This window comes from Bos mutus, chromosome 4, assembly GCF_027580195.1.
Source record: "Bos mutus isolate GX-2022 chromosome 4, NWIPB_WYAK_1.1, whole genome shotgun sequence".
NCBI classification, from domain to species: Eukaryota; Metazoa; Chordata; class Mammalia; order Artiodactyla; family Bovidae; genus Bos; species Bos mutus.
In genome coordinates, this window is record NC_091620.1 from 2,057,593 (window position 1) to 2,082,404 (window position 24,812).

At 46.4% G+C, this 24,812-nt stretch overlaps 1 protein-coding gene across 5 annotated transcripts in view; it reads left to right on the top strand.

The window, feature by feature from the left end:
• Nucleotides 1–23,290, top strand: part of ACTR3B (actin related protein 3B) — a 102,298-nt gene extending 79,008 nt beyond the window's left edge. Inside the window, exons 12-13 of one of the 5 annotated variants that reach the window (XR_011463923.1) lie at nucleotides 12,388–12,514; nucleotides 22,363–23,289. Coding sequence is in view for 3 of the 5 variants with exons in the window: in XM_070368967.1 (XP_070225068.1) it covers nucleotides 12,388–12,402 (15 nt within the window). In the remaining 2 variants the exon portion in view is untranslated. Of the gene's footprint in view, nucleotides 1–12,387; nucleotides 14,049–22,362 lie in introns of those variants that run through there. The other 4 variants (XR_011463924.1, XM_070368969.1, XM_070368967.1 and 1 more) reach the window with 4 other exon arrangements.
• Nucleotides 23,291–24,812: the final 1,522 nt, after the last annotated feature.

Genomic DNA, 24,812 nt, shown 5'->3' on the forward strand with positions numbered 1-24,812 from the left:
TCAGCTTAAGCATCAGTCCCTCCAATGAACATTCAGGACTGATCTCCTTTAGGATGGACTGCTTAGATCTCCTTGCAGTCCAAGGGACTCTCAAGAGTCTTCTCCAACACCACAGTTCAAAAGCATCAATTCTTCGGTGCTCAGCCCTCGAGCTCTCACATCCATACGTTCTTTACCGCTGAGCCACGGGGGAAGGCCTAGTCATTGTTTTTAGCCTGGGATGCTACAGATTATTTCTGCTTATGAGGGTCTATGCAGGTGGCACTACTGGTAAAGAATTCACCTGCCAACTCAGGAGACGCAGCCCTGGGTCTGGAAGACCCTTTGGAGGAGGAAATGGCTGCCCACTCCAGTATTCTTGCCTGGAAAATCCCATGGACAGAGGAGCCTGGTAGTCCATGGGGTCCCAAAGAGTCGGACACAACTGAGCAACCGAGCACACATACACACACATGCGCACGCACACACACACCCAATCATATATATATATTCCTCCTGGTGAGGGACAGGGAGGCCTGGGGTGCTGCAGTCAGACACTGAGTCACAAAGAGTCAGACACGACTGGGCCACTGAACAACAACAATTATGTGTGTGTGTGTGTGTGTGTATGTTAATAGTATTTACCATAAAGAATTCCAAAAAATTTTAATTGATAAAAGGGAAATACAGTTATAAATTATTAACAAATCAATAATCACCAACCCAAGAGTTTATGGTGTCCAATAAAATTTAAATGATATGCCATTGGTTATATTTTCAATATTAAGGGGTCAGATCAGCTGCAGTAATTGATCAGATCTCCATTTAATTCAGTCATGGCTACACTAGCACTTACTGCAGATAAATTTTTAATGGCTTCCCATCAGACACAGTTTGACCTCGAGTAGTCTTTCTTCGTGCTTCTAGCTTGTCTGGCCGTGGTGATCAGATGAGAAGGGGGTCTGAGGGAAGGCTCTTGGTGTTCCTGTTCAGGACAGTGTGGCTGACCGTGGGGACGGAGCAGAGAACTGGTGGCCTGAAATCCTGACTCTCGACTCTGGTGTCGCTGTTGGCTTGCTGCTGGTCCTTGTTAACATCAGTTCATTTCTGTCTCCTCCTCACCTTCTGAGAAGTGATGATGTGGGCCAGAGGAGTCAATGACCACAGGATCCCACTGGACGACTCCAGTGATGAGAGTTTCTGGAAAAATGAGATAAGGACGTTGTCAAGGAAACAACAGCAGGCTGTGGTCCAGCTCTCCGTGCACCTCTCAGATTGTGCGGTTGCCTCAGGTTTTTGTTTTTTTTTAAACCAGGAAAAGCCATTGTTTGTTGCATGCTTGCTGGGTTCTGGGTACTGTGCTAAGCCCCCATTCTGTCATCTCACGTTTGCTAAGTGCCCATGAGCTAGGCTTCCATGATAGCTCAGTTGGTAAAGAATCCGCCTGCAATGCAGGAGACCCTGGTTCGATTCCTGGGTTGGGAAGATCTGCTGGAGAAGGGATAGGCTACCCACTCCAGTATTCTATTTTTTTTAAAATTTTATTTTTTAACTTTACAATATTGTATTGGTTTTGCCATGTATCAACATGAATCCGCCACAGGTATACACGTGTTCCCCATCCTGAACCCTCCTCCCTCCTCCCTCCCCATACCATCCCTCTGAGTCGTCCCAGTGCACCAGCCCCAAGCATCCAGTATCATGCATCGAACCTGGACTGGTGACTCATTTCATGTATGATATTATACATATTCCAATGCCATTCTCCCAAATCATCCCACCCTCTCCCTCTCCCACAGAGTCCACAAGACTGTTCTATACATCAGTATCTCTTTTGCTGTCTCGCATACAGGGTTATTGTTACCATCTTTCTAAATTCCATATATATGCATTATTATACTGTATTGGTGTTTTTCTTTCTGGCTTACTTCACTCTGTATAATAGGCTCCAGTTTCATCCACCTCATTAGAACTGATTCAAATGTATTCTTTTTAATGGCTGAGTAATACTCCATTGTGTATATGTACCACTGCTTTCTTATCCATTCATCTGCTGATGGACATCTAGGTTGCTTCCACATCCTGGCTATTATAAACAGTGCTGTGATGAACATTGGGCTACATGTGTCTCTTTCAATTCTGGTTTCCTCAGTGTGTATGCCCAGCAGTGGGATTGCTGGGTCATAAGGCAGTTCTATTTCCAGTTTTTTAAGGAATCTCCATACTGTTCTCCATAGTGGCTGTACTAGTTTGCATTCCCACCAACAGTGTAAGAGGGTTCCCTTTTCTCCACACCCTCTCCAGCATTTATTATTTGTAGACTTTTGGATCGTAGCCATTCTGACTGGCGTGAAATGGTACCTCATAGTGGTTTTGATTTGCATTTCTCTGATAACGAGTGATGTTGAGCATCTTTTCATGTGTTTGTTAGCCATCTGTATGTCTTCTTTGGAGAAATATCTATTTAGTTCTTTGGCCCATTTTTTGATTGGGTCATTTATTTTTCTGGAATTGAGCTGTAGGAGTTGCTTGTATATTTTTGAGATTAGTTGTTTGTCAGTTGCTACATTTGCTATTATTTTCTCCCATTCTGAAGGCTGTCTTTTCACCTTGCTTATAGTTTCCTTTGTTGTGCAGAAGCTTTTAAGATTAATTAGATCCCATTTGTTTATTTTTGCTTTTATTTCCAATATTCTGGGAGGTGGGTCATAGAGGATCCTGCTGTGATGTATGTCGGAGAGTGTTTTGCCTATGTTCTCCTCTAGGAGTTTTATAGTTTCTGGCCTTACGTTTAGATCTTTAATCCATTTTGAGTTTATTTTTGTGTATGGTGTTAGAAAGTGTTCTAGTTTCATTCTTTTACAAGTGGTTGACCAGTTTTCCCAGCACCACTTGTTAAAGAGATTGTCTTTAATCCATTGCATATTCTTGCCTCCTTTGTCAAAGATAAGATGTCCATAGGTGGATGGGTTTATCTCTGGGCTTTCTATTTTGTTCCATTGATCTATATTTCTGTCTTTGTTCCAGTACCATACTGTCTTGATGACTGTGGCTTTGTAATAGAGCCTGAAGTCAGGCAGGTTGATTCCTCCAGTTCCATTCTTCTTTCTCAAGATTGCTTTGGCTATTTGAGGTTTTTTGTGTTTCCATACAATTGTGAAATTATTTGTTCTAGCTCTGTGAAAAGTTCCGTTGGTAGCTTGATAGGGATTGCATTGAATCTATAAATTGCTTTGGGTAGTATACTCATTTTCACTATATTTATTCTTCCAACCCGTGACCATGGTATATTTCTCCATCTATTAGTGTCCTTTTTGATTTCTTTCACCAGTGTTTTATAGTTTTATATATATAGGTCTTTAGTTTCTTTAGGTAGATATATTCCTAAGTATTTTATTCTTTTTGTTGCAATGGTGAATGGAATTGTTTCCTTAATTTCTCTTTCTGTTTTCTCATTATTAGTGTATAGGAATGCAAGGGATTTCTGTGTGTTGATTTTATATCCTGCAACTTTACTATATTCATTGATTAGTTCTAGTAATTTTTTGGTGGAGTCTTTAGGATTTTCTATGTAGAGGATCATGTCATCTGCAAACAGTGAGAGTTTTACTTCTTCTTTTCCAATTTGGATTCCTTTTATTTCTTTTTCTTCTCTGATTGCTGTGGCCAAAACTTCCAAAACTGTGTTGAATAGTAGTGGTGAGAGTGGGCACCCTTGACTTGTTCCTGACTTTAGGGGAAATGCTTTCAATTTTTCACCATTGAGGATAATGTTTGCTGTGGGTTTGTCATATATAGCTTTTATTATGTTGAGGTATGTTCCTTCTAGTCCTGCTTTCTGGACAGTTTTTATCATAAATGGATGTTGAATTTTGTCAAAGGCTTTCTCTGCATCTATTGAGATAACCATATGGTTTTTATTTTTCAATTTGTTAATTTGGTGTATTACATTGATTGATTTGTGGATATTGAAGAATCCTTGCATCCCTGGGATAAAGCCCACTTGATCATGGTGTATGATCTTTTTAATGTGTTGTTGGGTTCTGATTGCTAGAATTTTGTTAAGGATTTTTGCATCTATGTTCATCAGTGATATTGGCCTGTAGTTTTCTTTTTTTGTGGCATCTTTGTCAGGTTTTCGTATTAGGGTGATGGTGGCCTCATAGAATGAGTTTGAAAGTTTACCTTCCTCTGCAATTTTCTGGAAGAGTTTGAGTAGGATAGATGTTAGCTCTTCTCTAAATTTTTGGTAGAATTCAGCTGTGAAGCCGTCTGGACCTGGGCTTTTGTTTGCTGGAAGATTTCTGATTACAGTTTCAATTTCCGTGCTTGTGATGGGTCTGTTAAGATTTTCTATTTCTTCCTGGTCCAGTTTTGGAAAGTTGTACTTTTCTAAGAATTTGTCCATTTCTTCCACGTTGTCCATTTTATTGGCATATAATTGCTGATAGTAGTCTCTTATGATCCTTTGTATTTCTGTGTTGTCTGTTGTGATCTCTCCATTTTCATTTCTAATTTTATTGATTTGGTTTTTCTCCCTTTGTTTCTTGATGAGTCTGGTTCTTGATGAGTCTGGCTAATGGTTGGTCAATTTTATTTATCCTTTCAAAGAACCAGCTTTTGGCTTTGTTGATTTTTGCTATGGTCTCTTTTGTTTCTTTTGCATTTATTTCTGCCCTATTTTTAAAGATTTCTTTCCTTCTACTAACCCTGGGGTTCTTCATTTCTTCCTTTTCTAGTTGCTTTAGGTGTAGAGTTAGGTTATTTATTTGACTTTTTTCTTGTTTCTTGAGGTATGTCTGTATTGCTATGAACTTTCCCCTTAGGACTGCTTTTATAGTGTCCCACAGGTTTTGGGTTGTTGTGTTTTCATTTTCATTGTTTCTATGCAAATTTTGATTTCTTTTTTGATTTCTTCTGTGATTTGTTGGTTATTCAGCAGCGTGTTGTTCAGCCTCCATATGTTGGAATTTTTAATAGTTTTTCTCCTGTAATTGAGATCTAATCTTACTGCATTGTGGTCAGAAAAGATGCTTGGAATGATTTCTATTTTTTTGAATTTACCAAGGCTAGATTTATGGCCCAGGATGTGATCTATCCTGGAGAAGGTTCCATGTGCACTTGAGAAAAAAGTGAAATTCATTGTTTTGGGGTGAAATGTCCTATAGATATCAATTAGGTCTAACTGGTCTATTGTATCATTTAGAGTTTGTGTTTCCTTGTTAATTTTCTGTTTAGTTGATCTATCCATAGGTGTGAGTGGGGTATTAAAGTCTCCCACTATTATTGTGTTATTGTTAACTTCCCCTTTCATACTTGTTAGCATTTGTCTTACATATTGCAGTGCTCCTATGTTGGGTACATGTATATTTATAATTGTTATATATTCTTCTTGGATTGATCCTTTGATCATTATGTAGTGACCTTCTTTGTCTCTTTTCACAGCCTTTGTTTTAAAGTCTATTTTATCTGATATGAGTATTGCTACTCCTGCTTTCTTTTGGTCTCTATTTGCATGGAAAATCTTTTTCCAGCCCTTCACTTTCAGTCTGTATGTGTCCCCTGTTTTGAGGTGGGTCTCTTGTAGACAACATATATACGGGTCTTGTTTTTGTATCCATTCAGCCAGTCTTTGTCTTTTGGTTGGGGCATTCAACCCATTTACGTTTAAGGTAATTACTGATAAGTATGATCCTGTTGCCATTTACTTTATTGTTTGGGGTTTGAGTTTATACACCCTTTTTGTGTTTCCTGTCTAGAGAAGATTCTTTAGTATTTGTTGGAGAGCTGGTTTGGTGGTGCTGAATTCTCTCAGCTTTTGCTTGTCTGTAAAGCTTTTGATTTCTCCTTCATATTTGAATGAGATCCTTGCTGGGTACAATAATCTGGGCTGTAGGTCATTTTCTTTCATCACTTTAAGTATGTCTTGCCGTTCCCTCCTGGCTTGAAGAGTTTCTATTGAAAGATCAGCTGTTTTCCTTATGGGAATTCCCTTGTGTAATATTTGTTGTTTTTCCCTTGCTGCTTTTAATATTTGTTCTTTGTGTTTGATCTTTGTTAATTTGATTAATATATGTCTTGGGGTGTTTTACCTGGGGTTTATCCTGTTTGGGACTCTCTGGGTTTCTTGGACTTGGGTGATTATTTCCTTCCCTATTTTAGGGAAGTTTTCAACTATTATCTGCTCAAGTATTTTCTCATGGTCTTTCTTTTTGTCTTCTTCTTCTGGGACCCCTGTGATTTGAGTGTTGCAGCATTTAATATTGTCCTGGAGGTCTCTGAGATTGTTCTCATTTCTTTTAATTCGTTTTTCTTTTTCCCTCTCTGATTCATTTATTTCTACCATTCTATCTTCTAATTCACTAATCCTATCTTCTGCCTCTGTTATTCTACTATTTGTTGCCTCCAGAGTGTTTTTGATCTCATTTATTGCATTATTCATTATATATTGACTCTTTTTTTTTCTTCTAGGTCCTTGTTAAACCTTTCTTGCATCTTCTCAATCCTTGTCTCCAGGCTATTTATCTGTGATTCCATTTTGCTTTCAAGATTTTGGATGATTTTCACTATCATTATTCGGAATTCTTTATCAGGTAGATTCCCTATCTCTTCCTCTTTTGTTTGGTTTGGTGGGCATTTATCCTGTTCCTTTACCTGCTGGGTATTCCTCTGTCTCTTCATCTTGTTTATATTGCTGAGTTTGGGATGTCCTTTCTGTATTCTGGCAGTTTGTGGAGTTCTCTTTATTGTGGAGTTTCCTCACTGTGTATGGGTTTGTACAGGTGGCTTGTCAATGTTTCTTGATTAGGGAAGCTTGTGTCGGTGTTCTGGTGGGTGGAGCTGGATTTCTTCTCTCTGGGGTGCAATGAAGTGTCCAGGAATGAGTTACGAGATGTCTATGGTTTTGTAGTGACTGGGCAGCCTGTATATTGGAGATCAGGGCTGTGTTCCTGTGTTGCTGGAGAATTTGCTTGGTATGTCTTGCTCTGGAACTTGTTGGCCCTTGTGTGGTGCTTGGTTTCAGTGTAGGTATGGAGGCATTTGGTGAACTCTTGTCAATTAATGTTCCCTGAAGTCAGGAGTTCCCTGGAGTCAGGGTTTGGACTTAAGCCTCCTGCTTCTGGTTTTCAGTCTTATTTTTACAGTAGTCTCAAAACTTCTCCTTCTATACAGCACCATTGATAAAACATCTAGGTTAAAGATGAAAAGTTTCTTCACAGTGAGGGACACCCAGAGAGGTTCAGAGAGTTACATGGAGAAGAGAAGAGGGAGAAGAGAGTTAGAGGTGACCCGAATGAGATGAGGTGGAATCAATAGAGGAGAGAGCAGGCTAGCCAGTAATCACTTCCTTATGTGCACTCCACAACTGGACCACTCAGAGATGTTCATGGAGTTATACAGAGAAAAGAAGAGGGAGGAAGGGGACAGAGGTGGCCAGGAGGATAAAAGCGGGGAATGAAAAGGAGAGAGACAGATCCAGCCAGTAATCAGTTCCCTAAGTATTCTCCACCGTCTGGAACACACAGAAATTCACAGAGTTGGGTAGAGCAGAGAGGGGTTAGGGAGGAGACACAGGCGACCTGGTGGAGAAAAAGGAGAGTCTAGGGGGAGAGAGCAGTCAAGCCAGTAATCTCGCTCCCAAGTAAAAGTGGGTACTGAAGATTGGGTTCTTAAAGGTACAAAATTGATAACAAATACCAAAAAGCAAAAATTAAAAATCTAGAGTAGAGTTTGGAATTTCAGAAATACAATGTTAAAGAAAAGAAGGAAAAAAAAAACAAAGTCACAAAAATTATAAAAAATATATATATGAAGTTTGCTTTTAAAAAAATAGGGTCTTTTTTTTTTTTGCAAAGTAATAGTAGGTTATAAAAGTGAAAATTAAAGAAGTAATAGAGGACTTAAAATTTTTTTAAAATTAAAAAAAAAAGAATGATCGTAAAAATAGTAAAAATATATCTAGGACTTTCTCTGGTGTTGTGGGTATTGTGGGGTCAATTCATTTTCGGCTAGTTCCTTGGTCCGGCTTATATTTCTCAAAATCTATAGGCCCCTTCTTATGTAGTCGGTACTAACGACAGGGTTTTAATCTATTGCACCTGTCGCTTCCAAGGCGGTTCCCTCTGTTTTAGCTTCTTCTGTTTGCTGGTCTCTTCAGTGTCTGATTTCCGCCCTGACACAAAGGGGTGGTGGTGGACACTTTTTTTTTTTTTTTGGGCTCACTTGTTCAGTTGCGCTGTGGGGAGGGAGGGACGCTGCAAACAAATAACACTGGCGTGTGCTTGCAGTGCCTCAGCCACACTGGGCCTGCCCCCGCTCACGGCGCGTGTACCCTCCCTGCCCACACTGCTCAGGCTCTAGGTTGCTCCACCGTGAACCATCTGAGGGCGGCCCTGGGCTGCCTGCACCTCCCAGGTCTAAGCCGTTCAGGTTCAGGCACTCGGGTAGTCCTCAGAGGCGCAGACTCGGTTGGGCCTGCGTTTTGTGCCCTTCCCAGGTCCGAGCAGCTCAGGTGATGAGGTGTTTGGCGAGCTCGGTCGCTGCGACTTGTCGCCTCCCCACTGCTCGGTTTTCTGGGTGTAAAACCGGCGCACCTTCTCAGGCAGATGTTGACCATCCAGAACCCCAAGAAGTCTTAGTTAGCAAAGAAGCCTGCTTACAGTTTTGTAGATAATGCCTCTCTGCGGCCGCGATTGCCCCCTTCCGGCTCTGGCTGCCTGTCACCGGAGGGGGATGGTCTGCAGCCGGCTATCTCTCTTCAGTCCTTTGTTCTGTGCGTGGGCCTGGCGGTGTCTTACGTTAGGGCTGGCTTTTCGTGTGGTAGTTATCCCACAGTCTGGTTTGCTAGCCCAAGTTATTTCTCTCAGATAGTGCTCGGGGCATTCAGGCCAGATCCTTGCTCTAAGCAATGCAGCCCGCTCCGCGCCTCCCTGCCCAGCCCCCACTTGCTAGTGGTGGGTGCAGGCGTCTGTGCTGCTTCTCCGCTGGGGGAGTTACTGTTGGGCTTGTAATCTGTGGGTTTTAATTGTTTATTTATTTTTCCTCCCTGTTATGTTGCCCTTTGTGCTTCCAAGGCTCCGCACAGACTCAGCAGTGAGAGTGTTTCCTGGTGTTTGGAAACTTCTCTCTTTTTAAGACTCCCTTCCCTGGATGGAGCTCCGTCCCTCCCTCTTTTGTCTCCTTTTTTGTCTTTTATATTTTTTCCTACCTCCTTTCGAAGACAATGGGCTGCTTTTCTGGGTGCCTGATGTCCTCTGCTGGCATTCAGAAGTTGTTTTGTGGAATTTACTCAGCGTTTAAATGTTCTTTTGATGAATTTGTGGGGGAGAAAGTGGTCTCCCTGTCCTATTCCTCCGCCATCTTCCACTCCAGTATTCTTGGGCTTCCCTGGTGGCTCAGCTGATAAAGAATCTGCCTGCAATGCTGGAGACCAGGGTTTGATCCCTGGGTTGGGGAGATACCCTGGAGAAGGGAAAGGCTACCCACTTCAGTATTATGGCCTGGAGAATAGCCCATGGCGTCACAAAGAGTTGGACATGACTGAGCGGTTTTCACTTTCAAGGCATACAAACCTGGTGTGGATGGAGTAAGGGCACTCAAGGTGGGGCTTGGTGCAGGAGTTTGGTCTTTCTCTCCAGAGCAAACCCCTCTGTTTACACGTCACAAGACTGTAAACAGAAGACCCGGTGATCAGATTGGCCAGGCATGCCTGGAAGTTTCAGCCGAGGCCTGTAGCTTTTCTCTGGAGACTGAGCAGATGAGGAAGAAAAGAGGGGGTCGGCCAGACCTGAGGACTGCTCAGGAGTCTTCTCTTGGGAAAGCTGACTCATGACACCAGAGTCTGGCAGAGGCCGCCTGCGAAGAGCTGCAGGATGTTCGTGCCCCACCCTGTAGACCAGCGGGTGGAGGGGATCAGAGCTGTCAGATGAGGGTGGGGGACAGACTCTTTGTGGTCTAGGGAAGTAGGCTGCATGGCTATGAGGATGCAGTTAGTTTTCAGTCTTTTAAAAGATATTTATCTATTTCTTTATTCTGGCCGTGCGGGGTCCTCATTGCTGTGCAGGCTTTTCTCTAGTGGAGAGCAGGGTCCACTCCCTAGTTGAGGTGCAGGGGCCTCTCGGTGGCTTCTCTTGTTGCAGAGCATGGACTCCAGGGCGCTCGGGCTTTAGCAGTTGCAGCTCCTGGGCTCTACAGCTCAGGCTCAGTGGTTGTGGCACGTGGGCTTAATTGCTCCACAGCATGTGGAATCTTCCCGGATCAGGGATCGACCCCGCATCTCCTGCATTGGCAGGCCGATTCCTTGCCGCTTAGCCACCGGGGAAGCCCAGTTTTCAGTTTTAAAACTGAAAATTTAAAATTTACACTTAAAATTAAAAACGTTTAAAAATGTTCTGCTGAATTAAAACGTGGTAGATGTTTTTCACAGGTATTGTATATTAACGCACGTATATGGGATGTGTTTTCTATTATATTAATAGAAAAATGGTGCAGATGAACCTATTTCCAAGGCAGCGATAGTGACACAGACGTAGAGAACAGATGTGTGGACCTCGAGGGGGCGGGGAGGATGGATTGAGAGAGCAGCGTTGACGCGTACAGACTACCATGTGGAAAACAGCAGGAAGCTGCAGTCCAGCACAGTCAGCTCCACGCTCTGGGGTGACCTCCAGGGTGGGATGAGGGCGTGGAGGGAGGCTCAAGGAGGGAGGGGATATATGTACTCCTACAGCTGATTCACGTTGTCCTACAGCAGAAACTAACACGACATTGTAGAGCAATTATCCTCCAATTAAAAAAAAATAACAGGTGTTCTTCACTCTTCTTAGCCCTGTGCTTTCTTTCTTTTGCAGAAAAAGAGCTTCTATGATTTGTCCACAGTCAGTGGTATTTGAGAGCTCTTACAGAAGGATTTATGATACAACACAGTATAGATTAGGTGCTCTAACTAGTCATTAAACATAAACTATCAAGAGAAGTAAGTTTGTGAGCTATAAAGGTACAAACAACTGGTGTTTTCCACTGACACGTCTCCTCTTAATAAGGATAGTGTACTGAACTTGCATTTTGATTGTGCAGTCATTTTCTTGAGCTGAATCAGTATGTTTTAACATTTATCCATTAGCTCTCATGTCTATGATAAATTAAACTTTATAGGTAATCAGAACATTATTGCCTGATATCATTACAGAGCTCTGAATTACAGTTTAAGAATGCTATTACAATAGTATATGTAACTTAAATGTCCCTGCTGCAAAGATGAAAAGTATTATGAAGTTTCTGGTAACACGTCCTTCACGTCTGGGTTGATTTACAGTTGAGTAACTTTTAAAGAGCTGACGGCCCTTGTGCTGAGCTGTTATAAGCAGTGACCTTTCCAAGAGGGAGTGTCCTCTGTGATTGGGCAGTGATTCCTAAGCCTCTGATAGTAACACATCTACTAAGTTAGTTGTATCAGTGCCCTGAGAGGTTGTTACATTCATGACATAGGAAAGTAGGTTCCCTGTTTCACAGTGTCACGTTAGGAGGTTAGCTACATGAAAATGGAATCATGATGTCCATAGGACTTAATAACCACACCCTGGGATAGTTCTTCAGAGTTTTGTTTATAGATAGCTGGTGGGAGAAGGGGACGACAGAGGATGAGATGGTTGGATGGTATCACCAACTCGATGGACATGAGTTTGAGTAAGGTTTGGGAGTTGGTGATGGACAGGGAAGCCTGGTGTGCTGCAGTCCATGGGGTCGCAAAGAGTCAGACACAACTGAGCTACTGAGCTGAGTGGGAAGCTGCTATAAAGCACAGGGAGCTCAGCTTGGTGGTCTGAGATGATCTCGAGGTGTTGGATGGGTGGTGGGTGGGAGGGAGGTCCCAGAGGGAGGGAATACACGTGTATGCATATGGCTGATTCGCGTCATCGTACAGCAGAAAAGAACACAGCATTGTAAAGCAATTATACTCCAACAAAAATACCATTGACACACTCACACAAAGAGATGTACATTTTTGAGCATATGTATTTTTTCTTAAATCTTAAGCTCTACCACTCCAGTGCATTGCTGTAGGAAGCCTTGGGCTGTACGTACTGGAATTATACCTATTCAGTTCCTTACCCGGGGAAGGCTTGTTGCCAGCATGAATAGAATGGTCAGTGGACTTGGAGTTCTGTCCCCAGCATCAGAGATGGATTTGTGGCGATGACAGAGTGACAGACCTGTAGACCAACCAGCTCATCTCTCCCCACCCTCCTCACCACAAGATCCTCTTGTTAGCACAGGATGAGAAGAGATAGATGTGATCAGAATTCCTGCCTGCGTCCACTGCACAGCATCGGCCTTACTGTAGACCTGTAGACCACCCAGCTCATCTCTCCCCACCCTCCTCACCACAAGATCCTCTTGTTAACACAGGATGAGAAGAGATAGATGTGATCAACATTCCTGCCTGCGTCCACCGCACAGCATCGGCCTTACTGGATTGCACAGGACTCGAACCAGAGACCCCGTGGAGACCAACAGAAGCTACTCAGGACTTTTCGTAAGTGACCTGTGGCTTCTGGAGGTGCTTGTTATAACAGAGAGATGAAAACCAAGTTCCAAGCTCAAGTATATTTAGGAATCCTTGTGTTAGAGAAGGCATGTTCCTTTTTTCTTTTCTTTCCTTCCTTCTTTCTTTCTAGAAAGCATATTTTGGACTTCCCTCATGGTCCAGTGGTTAAGAACATGCTGGCCAGTGCAGGGGACGTGGGTTCGATCCCTGGTCTGGGAAGATCCCACATGCCGCGGGGAAACTAAGCCAGTAGACCACGACCACCAGGCCGTGCTCTGCAGCAAGAGAGGCCACTGCAATGAGAAGCCCACACACCACCATGAAGAGTTGCGCCCGCTCGCAGCAACCAGAGAAAGCCCGTGTGCAGCAGCGAAGACCCAGCGCAGACAAAGCAAAACCCAAAAAACCCAAGGATGCGTTTTTACTCAACGGAAGCATGAAAGTCGCTCAGTCATGTCCGACTCTTTGTGACCCCATGGACTATACAGTCCATGGGATTCTCCAGGCCAGAATACTGGAGTGGGTAGCTGTTCCCTTCTCCAGGGGGTCTTCCCGACCCAGGAGATGAGAGCATTTAACATGCTGGGATGCGTGGTGTCCTTCTAAGCAGGATACTGTTTGCTGCGTTCTGTTCAGTGTCTATCCCTGAAATAGGAACGCCTCTGAGCGCCACTGGTCCAGAGGACAGAGTCAGGGGAGCCCTCCTACTGGGATCCCCCGGGGAGAGCTGTGTTCAGAGGGCGTTGTCCATGGAGAGCCATCTCTCATCTTGCTCTTGGTAGACTTGGTGAGAGAAATTGAGGTTTCTGAAAAGGATTTTTTTTTTACTTTGGAATCATTATGGTTTTTTTTTTTTTTTTTTTAACTATGAACTGAAGAGAAATGAAAATTGTGCTTCTGATGGTCATTGGTGATTAAAAAAATTAAGGAAAATGGAAGTCACAGAGGGTATTTTGCAGAAAGACTGTAACTCACAGAATGGGCTGTTTGGCATTCCTTCCTGTGGGTTTTCATTTCTCATGCTCTTATCTGAGAGGACGCACATGTTCAGGGTGTTACCTGCTTCAGGCTGCGTTTGTGCAGTTTTCCTGTGAGGACATGATTTCTATTTATTGGAATTTGCTTTCAAATATGAGCAAAACTCCTGGAGGGAAAGGACCTAGAGATGTTAGTGGTTCCTGCCATGCTAACATGCTGGGGACCGACAGTATGGTGCTCACTGTGACATCAGTTTCTGGTTTTTAGGGAAAACAAACTCCTTTTAAGAGTATGATTAAAAATATGAGCCATGTGATGCTGTGCTCACTCGTCTTTTGTTCTCGTATGAGGAATCACCAGTTTTATTTTTTGTTTATTTAAAAATTTTAATTGACTTTTGGCTCCTGGGTCTTCCTTGCTGCTTGTGGGCTTTCTCTAGTTGCCCAGAGAAGGGGCGACTCTCTAGTTGCACTGCCGGGGCTTCTCATTGGGGTGCTTCTTTTTTGGGGGAGCATGGGCTCCAGGGTGTGCAGGCTCCAGTAGTTGTGGGGCTTAGTTTCCCCAAGGCACGTGGGATCTTCGTTCCCGGACTGGGATCGAATCCATGTTCCCTGCATTGGCGGGCGGATTCTTAACTGCTGGACCACCAGGGGAGTCCCATTTTCCTTATTTTAATCTCTAGTCACAGTTGTGTGCTTTGGAGAATATTCTTTTTTTTGGGTGGGGAGAGGTGGATATTCTTAAAGAGGATAATAATCTTTTTTTTTTTTTTTTTTCAATTTAACAGTTGTAGTGGGCATCGCATTTGTGGTTAGTGCAAGGAGTTTCTAAAGGTCATTTACTTGTGGATGTTTTCTTGGTTCAGGACTTTGGAGAGCGTGATCAGTTCTCCATTACATAGGCGCTTCCTGTTATATGACGGGGGAGGGGTGGGGGGGTGGGGGTGTGTCTCTGATTGTACCCCAGCCCTGCGCTCTGGCTGTTTTTCTTTGTGAGAATGTAGTTTTACTTCTGGAAAAAGTAAAAGGAAAAATAAAGATGGAAACTGCTTTCCTTTTAGTTTGGGGAAAAATAATTGGTAGTACAGAAGACAAAACTTTGTTATGTGGAAATAAATGAAGACCCAAGTAAGTAAGAGGCTAATTACTCAGAGCTGTGGGAGCTTGGGGGTCGCCACCATTCTGTGTGCTTGGTGGGGCAGCTCTGTTGTGGGGAAGGGGGCTCTGGGGTGGAGGCTGTGAGTGCGGGGGACCTGGGGCAGCTGACTTCCTATGTGACTTGTTAGGGGAGTGTATCAGGCTTTCCGCAGTTGGTCCTAAGTTGGGAGTGAGGGAAGAGATCAGAGAAGCTGTTATTGATGGAGTCCTAGCCATCGACTGGGTTGCTGAGCTTCCCAGGGGGCTCAGATGGTAAAGAATCTGCCTGCAACACAGGAGACCTGGGTTTGATTTCTGGGCCGAGAAGATCCCCTGGAGAAGGAAATGGCAACCCACTCCAGTATTCTTGCCTGGGAAATCCCACGGACAGAGGAGCCTGGTGGGCTACAGTCCACAGGGTTGAAGAGTCAGACATGACTTAGCGTCTAAACCACACAGCCACAAGCTGCCCCTGAGGTTTGGCCTCCTGGGCTAACACGTGATGAAAAGTGAATCCGTTGATCTAAGGAAGAGTTGGAACATTTTATTCAAGCCATATTTGAAGATTATAACCTGGGAAGTACATCTCAGAAAGCTCTGAGAACTGTTCCACTCTTTAGAAGTCAAGACACAGTTTTTTGAGATAGAGGGATGTACCTGAAATGATGTATTATTGACAGTTTACATAATCCAGACTTGAGCACCATCAGGGTGGGTCATGTGGGCACTTTACAAGATCAAAAATGTGAAAATGAAGTCTCTCAGTTGTGTCTAACTCTTTGCGATCCTATGGACTGTAGCCCACCAGGCACCTCCATCCATGGGATTTCCCAGGCAAGAATACTGGAGTGGGTTGCCATTTCCTTCTCCAGGGGATCTTCCCAACCCAGGGGTCGAACTTGGGTCTCCCACTTTGTGGGCAGACTCTTTACCATCTGAGCCACCAGGGAATCCCTTATAGGATCAAGGAGGAATGCTACCTTTAAGGAGTTGTCTTGCTGATGCTGGGAGAATGTTGCTCTTTTTGTCCTGGGCTTTCGTTATTGTTGTTGCTTTGGCTGTATGAGGTCTTAGTTGCGGTGCCCAGGATCTTTTCACCTGTGGCGTGTGGGATCGAGTTTTCTGCTCAGGGATGGAACCCAGGCCCCTGCGTTAAGAGTGCGGCGTCTTAGCCACTGGACCACCAGGGCAGTCCCAGGGTTGCTCTTTTAGGCTGAGCATGTTTCTGCCAATGGGAGAGGTTTGATCCATACGTAATGCGTATGCATGTGCACAGCAGTTGGGTGGTGGGGGGAGGGAAGAGGTCGAAGGGCAGAGAAGAATGTTTATGTTTAGATTGTTCTTGTCTTGCCATAAGATATGAATTTTATATCACATGCTGCAGGCTGTGGGTCTGGGGCAGGCTGTCACGTTCGGTCTGACGGCCGTCAGGTTGTGTGTTTAGTTTTTCAATGGGAAGGTGAAATTATGAGTAATGTGTGGATGGTCCAGTCTACATTCAAAGCACGCACACTGGCCGCCCAATCTGGAGTCCATGCTGCTCTGCATGCTGCTATCACTTTAAGGCAATGAAGCCTTTGAAGTGTTTCTACCACCAACTGCATTTTCCCATAGAAGACTTGGGTGATGGCAAAAAGACCCCCAGATGCAGCCGCTGCACCAGAGTGCTGGTCCCTGCCGTGCTCGGCTGTGCTCTGTGGTCCCACGAGCATCACCCATCCCTGGGCCGCCAGTGGCCCTGGGGGTGGGTATGATGAGGTCCCCAACTCTCTGGGGTTTTGTGATGACACAGTGAAACCCGGAAGACAGCTGGGGAGACCTGCATCCATTTCCCGGGGCTGTGCTAACGCAGGACCGCACGCAGGGGCGCCGAAAGCAGCAGAGATGCACTGTCGTACCGTCTGGAGGCCGAGGGTCCAAGATCACGGTGTGGCAGGGCTGGGCTGGGAGCAGCAGGATGCCTGGTCTCGGTGGCCTTCTCCCTCTGGGCCTGTCGGGGCCCACCTTCCCCCTGTTTATAAGGATGCCAATCATCTCAGGTGAAGGGCTGCCCTGCTCCAACATGACCTCATCACAGAGTTACGTCATCAGAGCCACTTATCTCCTGGGAAGTTCCCAGATGGTCCAGTGGTTGGGACTTTGTGCTTTCACTGCAGGGGGCATGCGTTTGATCCCAGGTTGGGGGACTATGACCCTGCATGCTGGTGAGCCAAAAAAAAAAAAAGAGAGAAAAACAAAAAACTGCTTATTTTCCAATAAGATCATGTTCCGAGGTACTGGAGGTTAGACAAAGACATACAGGTTTGTGGGGAGGCCATTTAATGCATAACGAGACCCCTGAACACACGAGCCTTGGGTTCCTTGGGGCTGCTGGGTGTCTGTCTGCCGTGCTCCTGGGGTCTCCGCAGGCAACTGGGCCACGTTACCCAGGCAGTCTCCCCACTTGTAAGAGGAGGGTGGTGAGGCAGACCTCATGTGCCTTAGGATTAAAAGAGGGAATAGGTGGAAAGGAAAGGGCTCAGCACAGTTCCTGGGATAGAAGAGCTGTTGGAAATGTGACCAGAAGCCCTCGGTCTGCAGGACTGCAAGGATCAGCATGCGGAAAGAGGAACAGCACGTCTCACTAAGGGACCGGGCGTCTGGGCTCAGGGGAGAAAGTGCTTCCTCCACCTCTGACGGCCCGGCCTGCGTTCCCAGACACTTGCAGACGTGGATGGCCCAGCTCAGGCCTCGCTTCTCCAGGAAGCAGTTGGCAATCAATGTTCTCAAGTTCATTTTGGGCCGTGGACGTTGCTGCTCCTCGCCCCTCTCCCTGGGGCTCTGTTCCTGAGGGCAGGGCCTCGTGAAGAAACTTCTCTGCACACGGAATACTGGTCTCGTCACCAGGCCCCTCGTTGAGTGGTCTCAGGACCACTGTGGGAAATCAGAACGCGGACCCCTGTGTGAAAATGATTCAGAATTCAGGATGGCAGGAGCAAGCTGTTCAGGCTGAGCGCGGAGTCCCTGTGATCAAGCAGCCGCCAGAGTTTCCCAGGAAGAGGCGTCCAAAGGACCACCGACATCTGGGGAAGCAGCCGTGTGCAGGAGGGCAGAGATGCAGCGTGGCCCACCCGCCTTGCAGGGGTTGATGGAGGGGCAACCCCTCCTAGGTGGGAGAGCACAGGCCCCTGGGGGAATCCCAGTCCTTTGTAAGGATGCCCGTTGTCACCAGGCTGCGTTCCTCCCTGGGGAGCAGGAGGTGAGACTGCCCAGGGGTGAGTCTGCCACGCGCCTGGCCGTGCTGCTTACTGATCCATGAGTCTTCCTGTAAAGCCGAAGACAGAAGAAACAACCGTGGCCAGGAAACACATTCTGAGCTCTCGAGGGCACCCGGTGAATGCTCACACTGGGACAGTCAACTAGAGCGGCCTGCCAGGGCCCACCGCTCTTCCCTCTGGCATAGCTGGGGGGTCCCCAAGTTCAGGCTGTAGGGGGGAACTTGAATGCGGGGTGGGGCAGATGTGTGGCTTGTGGCTCAGCCCTGGGACAGGGACACTCCTATTGATGGACCCGGTTTGCTTCTCTACCAAATCTTGTTCTCCTGGTGAAGCACAAATGATTATCCAGCTTAAACTTGTGTTTGTGTCAGACAAAAGCAAGTGAAGAATTAAAACATTTGCGAGGGTGCATCATGAATATCATACACTCAGTACACTTGGCAGGGGCCCAGGGAACGTAGACAGAGGATGAGATGATTGGATGGCATCACCGACCTGATGGACATGAGTTTGGGCAAGCTCCGGGAGTTGGTGATGGACAGGGAGGCCTGGCGTGCTGCAGCCCATGGGGTTGCAGAGATCCAGACATGACTGAGTCACTGAACTGAACTGAACACTTCCAAAGGGAGATAGTCCGTGAACTAAAGCAAGCTCAGGATAGCAAGAGCTACCATGTCCATGGATTTCAGGCAGGAGCGTCTATAAACTTTCGATCTATTCAAACAATACCTACCTACCTTTTACTTTCACAAGATTGTCTTTTTCTCCCCCACAAAGAGTTTTCGGTTAATAAGTGTTTTGTGTGCGTGTATGTTCTTAGTTGCTCAGTCGTGTCTGACTTTTTGTGACCCTTTGGACTGTAGCCTGCCGGGCAACTCTGTCCATGGGATTTTTTTCAGGCAAGAAACTGGAATGGGTTGCCATTTCCTCCTCGAGGGGATCTTCCCGACCCAGGGATTGATCCTGCATGTCCAGGGTTTCCTGCATTGCAGGCAGATTCTTTACCCTCTGAGCCATGGGTTTTGTCAAATTGAGGTTGTCCTTCAGAACAGATTATTCTTATTTCCTATTTGCAAAGCATGTGGTTTATCTCCAGATAGGATAGAGTGAAAACACAGTAAGTTATTTCAGCAGAATTAGGTTGGGAGGGGATTTTAAGAAATACTTGCTTCAAAACTTGCTTCTGCTCCTGAGACTTTCAAATTTAAATAATATTCAGCAGCAGAAAGCTTGAAGAATAATATTGGATGGGCCAAAAAGTTCATTTGGGTTTTTCCTTATGATCTTATGGAAAAACCTGAACTAATTTTTTGGCCAATCCAATATATAGGTTTAGTATAGAATTTAGTATTGGGCCTTCCCTGGTGGCTCAGATGGTACAGAATCTGCCTGTAATGCAGGAGACCCAGGTTCAGGCTCTGGGTTGGGAAGATCCCCTGGAGAAGGGCATGGCAACCCACTCCGGTATTCTTACCTGGGGAATTCCATGGACAGAGGAGCCTGGCAGGCTACAGTCCATGGGGTTGCAAAGAGTCAGACACAACTAATACTTTCACAACTCTCTTTCATACTCCACTTAAAGTTATTATAAAATAATGACTGTACCTAGTTAGAGTCTACAAGAACAAGAGAGCTGATGGTTTCAGAAAACCCAGGAGGACCAACAGACAGTCACGAGGAGAAATGCCCGGAAGCCAACCGGAAGTGCCGAACCACTGGCCCGCCGCACCACGTAGCTGCATCCTTGCTGCTACCGCCCGAAAAAGAAACACAAGCCTGCACGCCTGTGCTGCCGGAGAGGACGTCTTGGTGTGGGGCTGCTTCTCCCCACTGCTGACTTCTGCCGGGCAGACCTGGTCCCATGGGGAATGCCAGCCGCGAGACCACGTGGGAAACGTGTCCTCCCGGGCAGGTGGCTCATGCTGCCTTCTCCTGGAGAAGGCAGTTGAATTGCCCGGTTCACTTCAGGCTTCTTCAGACCCCAGCGCTTTTTCTGCCTGGCTTCCTCACCAGTCTGATCCTAAACATGGTGATTTATGTCCTTTGTCTCTGCATCTGAACTCTGGCTGTGAGGCAGTTAAAATGAAAGCAAATTGAGTTCCTCTCCAGAAGCTGTAGGTGGGAAGAGGCTGAACAAGGAAAGAGCTGAAAGAACAAGAGACACCATCATGTGGGAAGGAAAAAGCTGGAAAGCCAACCCCCCCCCCACCCCCCCGACACACACACTGTCCCCTTTGTCAGAAGAGACAGATACGCTAGTTTCAAATTTGGTTCAATTGTATTTTTAATAGGATCAGATTCTTTTAACCATTTTAGAAATGGAAATGTTATCCAATGACTAAGCGATATAAGCATAAACTGCCCGGGTGATCTGAAGACAGAGGCTCAATTTTACTGTTAGACTGGCGTATCAGATGTACTAAGGGTTAGAGCAATGAAAAAATGAAAGAAAGAATTTAAACTGCGCTGCTTGTAGTAGGTCTATGACTTCTTTAGGGTGAGTAATGATTCCTGTCAGGCAAGTAAGAAAATATTCCCATTTCATGAATCTAATTATCTACAAACAAGCTTTTCAGGAGTAGAGGAGTTGGTTTAAAACACTTCATGGAGAAGCCTATTTTTTGCCTTCAATATAGTTATTGGTCTAGTGAAAGAGTGGAGTTTTTATGTGTAAATAAAAGGATCTAGTTAGTTTGACTCCTTGTGACAAAAAACAAGTATCAAAAGTAGTTTCAATATATAAGGTTTTATTTTTTCCTGTAGGCGGGCTGTCCGTAGCTGGCATTGAAGTTTACCTGAGTGCCCCTGGGACGTGCTCCTCCCAGTGTTCTGGCCTACAGTCCCTAGAGTGTGGCCACGGTCCTCATAGCCCAAAGTGGTGGCTGGAGCTCCAGCTAACACACCTGCTTTCCAGTCAGCAGGAGGAAGAAAGTGACAAGAAAGGGAGTGCCCCCTTTTCAGGGTACTACACAGAGGCATCATCCCACACTTTCTTGAGCTTGCTTGAACAAGGTGACAGCCAGCTACCAGGGATGCTGGTAAATGTAATCATTTGGCCGAGGGACAGTGGGCCTAGCTAAGAATCAGTGTTTCATGATTAGAAAGTAGGAGGGTGGATGCTGGGCGGTGATGAGCCGTCTCTGCCACAGCAGAGTTGAAGGATCGATGACGTCAAGGACGATAGGGCCTCCTGTCCTGGCCTGAGTTCAGGGTTGCCCCCTCCTGCGATGCTATATGCGCTGACATCAAGTTCTAGTTCCCAAGAGTCAAGCCGGTGGCTTAAAAGCACACCAGTGGGTCTTTATGCTTCTCTTCTTTGATCTAAACTTAAGGAAATAGGACACTTTTCTGGAGGATGCTCTTTCCTGGCCTTGAATTCTCCATCAACACAGCTAGTATTGTCTTATTTGGACCGTTGAGAGTAGGACTGAGGTGATAGAAATTACTAGAAGACCCTTCATTTTAATCTTAGGCTGTCGATCTCTTCGTTATCCCCCCTGCCCTCTCCCTGCTGTTTAAAGCAAACAAAACAAATGAAAACAAGGCTCCTGGATGAGTCTGCTAGGCCTGCTGCCGTCAGACTATCACAAACTAGGCGGCTTAAACAGCAGACATCTCTGCTGTTCGGTTCTGGAGGCCGCAAGTCCAAGGTCAAGGTGCCGGCAGGGTCAGGCTCCCCTTCTGGACTCTGGAGGTGGCCCCGGTCCTCCGCCTTCCTTGGTTGCAACGGCATCACTCCAAGCTCTGCCTCCATCACCCCGTGGCCGCCTGCCCTCTGGGGTCTGACTTCCCACGGCCTTCTCCCGTGTCTCTCCCCCTCTTCTTCTCTTGGCTGTGCCGCACGGCTTGCGGGATCTTAGTTCCCCAACCAGGGCTTGAACCTGGGGTGGAGAAAGCGCCAAGTCCTAAGCACTGGCCCGCCGAGAGAGAATTCCCTCTTCTCCTCTCCTGGTAAGGACACCTGCCGTGGGGGACTAAGGCCCGCCCTTCTCCGGGGTGTGTGCTTAGTTGTTCAGTCGTGTCCAACTCTTTGAGACTCCAAGTCGTCATCTCTGTCCATGGGGATTCTCCAGGGAAGAATCCTGCAGTGGGTTGCCATTTCCTCCTCCAGGGGATCTTCCCGACCCAAGGATCGAACCTGAGTCTCCTGTGGCTCTTGTGCTGCAGGCAGCTTCTTTACCCACTGAGACAAAACCAGCAGGAAGATGGCTTCACTGCAGCAGGGGTGTGGGGCAGAGCACTTGCCTCCGTCGGCCTGACCAGGGCCGTCACGACGAGGTGCAGAGTGGTTGTGGCTGTGGGTCGCACCCTGCAGTCTAGCCGGGCAGTGGGAGGGTGTGTGCGAGGCGGGGTGCCCCAGGACAGGACCAGCGAGTCAAGGAGAAGCCCAAGAGGGCTTCCTCTACAGTGCCCCGCTGACACCCCGCCCCCCAATTTGCTACCTGTTATGTTTTCTTTTTTCCAGCTTTATTGAGGTGTAATGACACAACGGGACTTCCCTGGTGGCTCAGATGGTAGAGTCTGCCTGCAATGTGAGAGACCCGGGTTTGATCCCTAAGTCGGGAAGATCCCCTGGAGAAGGAAGTGGCAAGCCCCTCCAGTATCCTTGCCTGGAGAATCCCATGGACAGAGGAGCCTGGCGGTCTACAGCCCATGGGGTCACAAAGAATTGGACATGACTTTCACTTTCAGTGACACACAGCAGTGTGTGAGCTCACAGCAGTGTGTAAGCTCATGGCAGTGTAAGCTCACGGCAGTGTGTAAGCTCACAGCAATGTAAGCTCACAGCAGTGTGAGCTCACGGCAGTGTGTAAGCTCACAGCACTGTGTAAGCTCACAGCAGTGTAAGCTCACAGCAGTGTGTAAGCTCACGGCAGTGTGTAAGCTCACGGCAGTGTAAGCTCACGGCAATGTGTAAGCTCACGGCAGTGTGAGCTCACGGCAGTGTGAGCTCACGGCAGTGTGTCAGCTCACGGCAGTGTAAGCTCACGGCAGTGTGTAAGCTCACGGCAGTGTGTAAGCTCACAGCAGTGTAAGCTCACGGCAGTGTGTAAGCTCATGGCAGTGTAAGCTTAAGGTGTGCAACACTGCTTTTGGATGACAGCTTGATAGATTCAAGTTTTACATTTTATAACTAGAAATAACTCACTTGAAAGGCAAATGTTTTAATTATGGTTGCCAAAGCAGAAACGTGGTGGAAAGGGGAGGGGTAAATCAGGATTTGGGGATGAACACACATATACACGCTACTGTACATAAAGTAGAAAACCAGTAAGACCCACTGTGTAGCACAGGGAACTCTACCCAATATCTCTGATGACCTGTATGAGAAAAGAATCTGAAAAAGAATGGATGTATGTATATGCATAACTGACTCACTTTGCTGTACATCTGAAACTAATACAACATTGTAAATCAACTAGAATCAATAAAGTATTAAATAAAATTACATCATCAACCCCCCCCCTCGCCCCCCCCCCACACAAATTTCTTATTGAGGCACTTAGCTTCTTGAAAGGGCTTCCTTGATGGCTCAGTTGGTAAAAATCCACTCATAATGTGGGAGACCCCGGTTAGATTGCTGGGTCGGGAAGATCTGCTGGAGAAGGGACAGGCTTCCCACGCCAGTATTCTTGGAATAGTGAACAGAAGTCAGAAGTGACAAATGTCCTTTCCCCCGAGGGATAAGGAGAGCAAGACTGAGGGGGAAGACTGGGGGGCACACGTCTTAGCTGACATCTGGTCACTCCCAGATCTACAAAATGTAATGGAAGCTGCCACCGTTTTCATGCTGACCCCTCCCCACCCACCCAGAGCGCTGGGGAAATCGGGTCTTTGCTGCTTGGTGTGAAAGAGCAGAGTTCAGATTCAGAAGGCTGGAGCTGATGGACAAGCTCTGTGCGGACCTTCACAATCCGCAGCTGAAGACATGAGATTCAGTTTCCTATTGACAACATGAGAAGTCAAGCCACATATGTTATAGGGACATATCATATGGGGAGAATCAAATAAGGTAATGTGAAGTGCTCAGTACACCATCTGCTCAATCGCTGCTGCTGTGATGGTGTCTGAAGTTCGGCAGATGTCTGTATAAGAAGCATCGTTCACGGAACATTTGCTGACCAAAATAATGGGCGGTAAGATACGACTGCTGTTCTAAATGTTCGTAATTCTGATACAGAGACGAGATGTCCACAAGACATCCTAAATAACATAAGTCATGTGTAAGTGCTGGAGGCGGCTATGGGTCAGGGCTCTGGGGTCAACACGACAAGAGATCACGGGGGCACCAGTGGTTGCTGTGTGCTAAGTCGTGCCAGTCGTGTCTGATTCTGCAACCCCATGGACCGTAGCCCTCCAGGCTCCTCTGTCCATGGGGATTCTCCAGGCATGAATGCTGGAGTGGGTTGCCATTTCCTTCTCCAGCGGATCTTCCCCACCCAGGAATCAAACCCAGGTCTCCAGCATTGGCAGGCAGGTTCTTTACTTACTGCTTGCACCACCAGGAGTCATTGGGGAAGCCTTCAGGGAGGAAGTGAGACTCTGAGTTGGAGACACAAAGCTAAGCGAACAGAGTTGTCCTTACGGGCTCCCAAGCACCCATCAGCCCAGACTGAGCGTCCGTGGCCATGTGCAAGGGTGGCCTAATCGTACAGATCTGGTGGGAGGGCTGTTGGAGGACTCACCAGGATGGCTGGGTGCACACATTTGATCAAGAAGATCAGAATGTGGTGGCAGGAGTGGGTGGTGTGTTTCTCTGAGGTTCTAATTAGGGCTGGCAGCTGGGATCTGTACTATTTCCTTCTGTGCCATCTCAACAAAACCAGTTAAGCCTTATTGCATCCACACACCACCATGCGCACAGGCCAGAAGCAGGCGGAGGCCTGTTGAGCTTGTTGCCTTTTGGCTTCTAAT